Genomic DNA, 7,938 nt, shown 5'->3' with positions numbered 1-7,938 from the left:
CAAAGTGCTTCACAGTCAGAGAAATCCAACAGAGCAGGTAGGCTCTGTTGAGATCATCAAACCCCAATCCACCCAAAGACTCATAAACAAAGGATGTATAGATGTTCCAATGAGCGTTTCCTTGTCTGTTGGGGAGGTGACTGCCTACCAGTACTGCAGCCATGTCTGATGGATATGGTAGGTAAAAAAGGAAATCATTAAAAGAGAGAATCCTCAGCCAAGTATGTAGCTTTGATGTACAAAAATACATTTATTTTCAACAATTTCAAAACCACTGTCCTTTTTACAGTAGAAATATTCAAATGGAACAATAAAACCAAGAACAGTATATGTACATATACTGTATATATATAGATATGACTCATGCACTGTATTCCAGTGTTTGGTACACATATTGCAATTGTATGCCCCATTTAACCCTTGAAATGAAAAGGATCTTTAGAAACATTTCTAACACTGACCTACGCTGTAGCCAGCTAGATTTCTCTATCACATTCTCCCCGTGTCTCACAAGGAGGAACATGAACAGCATCCTGTGAAGGTTACTAGGTACAAAATGTGGCCTCTCCTCCCATATATATATACAGTATATCATTCTTTAAAACAGGTGTGCTCAGGCAGAGCCTGGAAACGAAAACAACGCTTATAGCATGGTGGAAAGTGATCCTACAGAAAAGAACTGGCATGTCAAACGTGTGGAGGGGCTGAGGTACTAGGGAAGTGAGGAAGGGCTTTGAAAGCCATTCACCTCAGACGCGAGGACTACCTTAAGGGAACTGGAGGCAGACGTCTGACTTTAAGGAAGTTGTGTACATCTGACAAGCAAACAGAACAGCTTTGCTAAATCATGTCTGACTAATATCATTAAGGGCTAGGCCTCTATTCGGCCTGCAGGGTTTGCACAGACTCGGGATTCCACAAAATGGCACCTCCAGTCTAGCTTCTGACTCTTCTCATTCCAGTAGATACTCAATGAGCCTAACATAGTGCCCACGGTCTGTTCTGAGCTCTGAGTAGCTTGGAACTCGCCATGAGCAATGCACATATTCTTGGAATCCAATTTCTGAAAGCAGAAATAACAAGAATCCTTAGATCCATTGTTCCTTCTTTAGAGAGTTATGCTTTCTTGGGCTGATAAATAGCATTCTTTTTGTTTGCTTTTTTTTTTTTTTTTTTGAGAAAAGGTCTTATTTCCCCAACTGGGTTTCAGTTTGAAGTCTCTACTAGGCCTTGTGTTACCTTCCATATTATCTCATGAAGAAAACAGCCCCCATGTTCTGAGATGCCAATAAAGTCTTTCCTTTGTTAACTGCCCCAAAGAAGCCCTCCCCGCCCACTTTATATACATAAGCAGAAATCAGCTATGGTGTGGACAGAGACGCAAGAGTTGAGTGTGACAGACATCTGGAGAGCATCCAGTATCCAACACATCAAGCAGGCTGGGGGGCGGTCGGCACTGAAGGTGAGGGCATAAGCCAACACACACATCTTTCTTTTTTTCTGTTTTCTTTTTTACTAAACATTAAATTATTTCTTAGGAAATAAAAAGCTATTTACATTGTAGTTATATACAATATGCCATCTGTAGCCTCAGAATTGACATGCACGAGGCAGGGCCTCTTTCAGAAAGGTGTGCGTGCCTTTGGCAGCTACATCCACTCCCCCCCCCTCAACCTACATCCTGCAATTGAACCGGGGAATGATATGTGTTGTGTGTGTATGCACTGTGGAGGGTGGCCGGGGCAGGAGAAATAGAAATGAACAAAAATCCAATTCAAAAAAAGGCAGAGGAACACAAGAATGTCTTTGCTCTACCACCAGCAGAGTAAAGCAAGGAGCCTGTGGGAAGACACATCCTTAACACAGACACAATCATGTATTCCTTCATCTATTGCCATCAGCTAAGGATGCCTTTGTTTCTCTCCCAAAGCTCAGTATCTGCCTGTTATTTATGAAGGAACCCTTGGTAAACAAAAGGTAAAAAAGACATTTTCGTTTTTCCATAATAACAGTAATAATAGTCATCAAAAATAAAAAGTCAGGAAGGTGGTTGACCACGTGGCTTCTTGGTTAAACACTAGTACAGTTGGGGATCTCCTTTGTGCTCTCGCTGTTTGCTATGGTGGCAATGCCTCCTGCAGGCAAGAAAAGACACAGAGACGAGACAGAGTCAGTTCCACAGGGCTGATGGCTCTTCCCTTTATTTACTGCCAAATAAGAGACTGCCTGGAACAGGCTGTAGTAGGTTTTAACTAAGTAGAGCATCTGGATATCCCTGCCAGATCACTAGCTTCTCAGCCACCTCCATAGAATATAGGTAGGACCAACATGTTGACAGCCATATTACATTATCTTCCATTGTGCTGCTCATTACAGCAATAGCTATGTATATATATAGTTAGAGGTGGCAAATGAATTCTGAAACAAGACTGTCACCGTAACCAGTGCTTTCCCCAGTCTTGCAGTCCACAACTGTCTGGTGGCACATGCATGCAATTCCAGCTAATGACAGAACGTTTGGAGGACACAGGACTTTGAGTGTGGTGGCACCGGCACACATACCTATGACCCGTGTATCCAGCTCTTTGTCCAGCAGTTCTTCGGGCTCAGTGAAATCACTGAGTGTGATTTTGGGGGCATTTTCACTTTGGCTGACTGATCCGATCATCTCCTGCTCCTTGTCATGTTGGACTTGGGCATAGATGTTTATCCAGGGGATTTTCCTACATGAGGTAGGAACAAAATCAAAGTGAGATAAAAGGGCAAGCCTGCTGTAAGCAATAAAAAGTGCTAGGGGTAAGTAGAGGAAATGCCAATTACAGGAACAGCCAGCATCAGAGAATGGCCTGGCCAGGCACAGAGACCCTGAAGCCAAGGATGCAAAGCTAGCCAGAGATCAAGATGCCCAGGTGAGATTGAACCTGTAGAACTCCCTTTAAAGGGGGCAATGATGTTGATGAGTTACTAAATAAAGTCTGAAAATATCCACCTGTTATTACATTTGCAAAGGAGCTGGACTTTGAGTCTTATGAGACTCAAATGGCATTTTTCACTAAGTTGGCATATATATAATTGATTATTTTGCTTTCTTTTATGAACAGCCCAAAATAAGAGACTCATAGCCATTGTTAGAATTTTTACAGCAATACACCTGGGTCAAGTATATAAAATATTTTGATAGTTTCCACCCTCTGCTTAATGGGAATAACAGTAGCTTCATTTTTAGCATTAAGAGTATGTTAAAGAAAAGATTAATAAAGGTAAGAGAAAGACATAAAAGGAGTAGGTTTTGAGACATGAGACAGTCAGTTTAGGACTGGAAGAAAGAAAGTTCAGACTGAAATCTTACTGAGACTGACTTTTTCCCCAACCCCTCTGGCACAATCTCCTGCCTAACTCTCTTCCACTCTCAGCAGGCTCCTCCCCATAGTGCTCCCCATACCCTTATGAAAACAGCTTTCAACCATGGTCTTCAGTATAATGCGACTTGTGACTCAGACTCAAATGGGATGGATCTGGGATCTTCATTCTGCCAAGTGCTCAAGAGTGGCTTATATCAGTACCTCTCAACACTGAGCTGTAAGAATCTACACAAAGCATTCTTCCTTCTGGGGACTTGACATTGAACCTACTGTTCCCTCTATCTATAGGGGATATCTACTGCTCTCTCTATCTTTAGAAGATATCTACAGTTCTCATGGTGATGTTTCATCCCCGTCCTTCAGAATTTGGCTCATGTATCACTCCTGAAGGCTCCTCTGATCCCTGATCTCTCCTGGTTTAATGTGCAATTGCAAGACAAAGTCTACTAAAGTAGTCAGGTATGAGTTTAGTTGGTTATAGTAGCTCATGTTTATTCATTTGTTTTTCTGTCATTCTCACTCGACGGGCAAGGTCTAAGTGGACTATGTTCACAGCTGTACAGACAGCACACAGTTTTACTTAATAGATGTTTTTTGAGGGGATGAATAAAATATTCAAATCCTGTGCTCGATGCATTTTTCTAGACCAGTTTTCAATATAATGGCTGTACTTTTATGCTGGCATTGTATAACCAGAAGATATTTTTTTTTACTTCATTGAATGATGTGGATATTGAACTAAATTATAAAATGACAAAAAGCCAGTAAATATCCTCTAATGTCTAGTTCAACCTAATGTATTCCATGTATTCCTAAAGGTCCATCTCTCTCTTCTAGTAGGATTTTCATGCTTGTATCTTCTTCATTCTATTCCAACCCCAAATGAAGCCAAATATGTAATGAAGTTTTCCAGAATAACTCTCATAGGAAACTCTGAAAGTAGCTTTTAAGCACATGCTTTTCTCTACTTTTCCTCTATGCTCAATTTTCATGTCTTGGTTTTCTTTCCATACATAAAAGGTTGTATCCTCACGTTTCCTACTGGTCTGTACCTGTGGGACCCAATTTATGATACTTTAAATGTGCACGATCTTGGAGGCAAAACCTGACACACTCCATGAATGTACATAATTAAAAATTCAGGGGTTGTAGTATCAACTCAATTGACATAAGGACTTGTATAGCATCCATTGAGCTATGGGTTCAATCCCTAGCATCCCACAATTGGTGTGCATGCCTATAATTAGAGTGCTTAGGAGGTACATGCATGAGGATCAGTTCAAAGTCATCATCAGTTATATAATGTGTTTGAGGCAAGCCAGAAATAAAGGAAAAAAGAAAATGCAGAAAAAAGATAACTAGATAGATGAAGATAGATAGATGACAGATTATAGATAGATAGATAGATAGATAGATAGACAGACAGATAGATAGATGATAGATAGACAGACAGACTTAATTGGCTTTTACTTTGATTTTTAAATAAATCCACATATAGTCTATGAATTAAATTACTTCTATCCAGAAAACTACAATTGCTCATAAATGTGAAGTTCAACTATAATGTTACTATTCACTAGGTCTAGGGGCAGACGTAGTGTATTCCTGATCATACAATTTGTTATCCACCTTTCCTGCTTAGCTAAAGACACCTGAGAGTGTTTGTACTCATTAGGCCTTACAAAGACTGCTTACTTTATTTCAGTCCCTGAAAGTAAACATGTTTTCATCTTCAATAGATGACTGGAAGGGACTGGCTTTGACATCACAATTTGTAACATTATAAGAAGCTGTCAAGTTGCTTTTCATTGCTTAACACATTCACTTGTAGAATTTTTGAAGATGTCAGTCAAGTTTGAGCTCTGTGTTTCCATAAAGAGATGGAGAAATGTGTCTTGGGCCACATATCCATGCAGGTTTAAATAAGAGGAATAAGCTGGGGGAGTGCAAGTATCCTAAAAAAGCAGGCAATCAAACCAAATCAGGTTCCGTTTATATTCATTTTCTCCAGCTATGAAGAAAGCAGATTTGAACTATAATGAAAGCCCTATTGAAAGAAAAATAGGTAGGAAGAAATATAAGGGCTCTAAAATTTTCTTGAATAACCAGAAAAACATACATAATGATAGAAAGCAGGTCTTTCTTGTTGAGGATTTTTCAGAGAGTAAAATCACATTGCAAGAAATTTTAATTATATTGCTAAGCCTTCTGGAAACCACAGTCACCATCTACGAAGCAGATGCAATGTGAAGGGTGTGGTGCTATTTATTTGAAGGATGTTTGGTGATCTTATTTCTCTCTCATTTTCTTAACTAACTTTATTGGGTGATTCTAAGTGCATAGAGCATAGTAGGAACTCAATATGTATTTGTTGGATGAATGGATGTTTAAATTAGTTTGTACTGGTAGTCCTATCAAGAGAAAAATTTGCTTGTATAAACAGTAGAGTCAATAACCTAGAAATAAAAGTGCAACTGTCTTCATTACCTTGCTGAGCCATTCATCAGTGTTTGGTAGCCAGGTGTAACTACATGTGTTTTGATGAAAGTCAACATGAAAAACTGAGCTACCATATCACTGCAGATGTTTTGATGCATGTTCACTGTTACAGAAATGCTACTGGATGGTAATGAACAAAGCAGAGGAGAATGAGAGATCCAGGAGGCTGCCTGACATTTCTTTGTTTGCTAGCTGGCATACCCTGCACAGTCACCAATGGGATTCTACAAGATGGGAAGAAAAGAAAAGGCCAGAGAAATAAAAGAAAATTTATCCGAGTATCAACCAAAGGCCTGGAGCATTGGGAGGTAAACACAGAACAGGAACATAGACTAGGAAAGTAAAGGTTATCTTTTGGCTTACTGCTGTTTATCAAGTTTGACTGGCACTAGACCACTGCCAGAAAAAGAAAATTTGGGCTGATAATTGAGAACTACAAAGTACAGTAATTCTGAAACATCATTATCTGAGTGGATTCAAGTACAAAAGTCTACAGAGTTAGAGTTGTCTACATAAAGAAGTTGGCTGTCTAGGGAGTTTAGCCTTTTTTATACATTCAAAGTTCTGAGTCATAAGATATCTTGCATTAATTCGAAGAGTATGATGAACAAACTTGGATCTTGCAGGATTTCTATTGGCTCTCATCCCCATCTACCATGGGATGCTAGAACAAGACAGTGACATTTTACTCAGTTGGTAGTCAGTTCCCGGTCTTTACATTCCTTACAGCCTAGAGATTCTCACAGACACATACTTGGGTGACTGACATTCTGTTTTACATAGAATTTAAGTACATCCATAAAATGGTGTCTTGTCTTATTAGACATTTTCCCTTTAATTACAACAAAGGGTTTTTCCTGTCTTCAAAGCAAACAGAAGTAGATGGACTCAGACACCTTGACCCAAAAGTACATGACTCCTCATTCACATTCATAAGTCCACATATTACTTCCATAGTGAAGTAATGCCACCCTGTCTTTCCAGTGAGCGTGGGAAAGAGTTGAGAGATTCTTGTCCTTGTTGCCAACAGCAAGTTTTATATTGAGTAGAAAAGACATTCCTAAGCACGAGAAACATCCACTGGAGAAGAGAAAAAGGGCGAGGGAAGAGTAACTGCCCCTCCACCATGTCCACCTCCTCTACATCCACAGAGATTATCTTCACAGTCCAGGAACACTCACAGATCAAGACATGTTTTAAAAACTCACATAATTAATAATGTTATCTTCCTTTTACCCAGGCTCCTCAATTAGTAAGACTCTTCCTCAAAATTTTTGGGAGGCTGTTATTGTGTATATTAGTTTATGGCCCATGGACATCATTGGTACACACAGTCCCCGATTCTGCTATTAATAATACTCAGTATTATCAAATTTTCTTGACTACTTAGTATATATAAGTTACAACTATTAATACGTTTAATTCACACAACATAACCGTAAGATATAATTGTTTTCCACATCTTACAAGTGAGGAAATGAAGTATTAGAGATATAAATACAGTTGTCGAAGAGTATAAACGTCAGAAGGAAAACTGAGTCCATGTGATTTCAGAGTTTATATCCCAAATCAGTAAGCCTCTTGGGAGCTCTACATAATTTGAATGCTAGTGCATAATTGTTCATTTTAACTCCATTCTTTTTGCTAATGTCCTATTTATACTATTATGTCACCCTTCCTGGGACTTTCAAAAATAATTTCTACTTACTAATATATATATTTGCTTGAAGAGTTTCTTTTAGAAACAGTAAAAGAAGGAAACAGGAACAATTTATAATATACAACATTTTATTCTTTCTTTTTTTTGAAAACTTGAATCATAGTCTCATATAACCCAGGATGACCTCAAAATTACTGTGTAGCTAAAGATGATCTTGAACTTCTGATTCTCCTGGCTCCACCTTTCAAATGCTATGATTACAATCAGGTGCCTTATATCGGGTTTATATAGCAGTTGGGATCAATCCCAGGGCCTTGAGCATGTTAGATAAACACTTTACACATTGAGTTATATGTCCATCACCTACCTCGCAGGCTGAAACAACAATTGGATAGCAACAATATGAGATAAGGAAAC

At 39.0% G+C, this 7,938-nt stretch overlaps 1 protein-coding gene across 1 annotated transcript in view; it reads right to left on the bottom strand.

The window, feature by feature from the left end:
• Nucleotides 1–230: 230 nt before the first annotated feature.
• Sorcs3 (sortilin related VPS10 domain containing receptor 3) overlaps nucleotides 231–7,938 on the bottom strand; it is a 624,914-nt gene continuing 617,206 nt past the window's right edge. Inside the window, exons 26-27 of the mRNA XM_005352452.2 lie at nucleotides 2,563–2,723; nucleotides 231–2,135 (exon numbers count right to left, since the gene is read on the bottom strand). Coding sequence (XP_005352509.1) covers nucleotides 2,071–2,135; nucleotides 2,563–2,723 — 226 coding nt within the window. The 3' untranslated portion in view covers nucleotides 231–2,070. The remainder of the gene's footprint in view (nucleotides 2,136–2,562; nucleotides 2,724–7,938) is intronic.

Source organism: Microtus ochrogaster, chromosome 8 (genome assembly GCF_000317375.1).
Source record: "Microtus ochrogaster isolate Prairie Vole_2 chromosome 8, MicOch1.0, whole genome shotgun sequence".
Classification (NCBI taxonomy): Eukaryota; Metazoa; Chordata; class Mammalia; order Rodentia; family Cricetidae; genus Microtus; species Microtus ochrogaster.
This window is presented reverse-complemented; position numbering and strand designations above follow the sequence as displayed.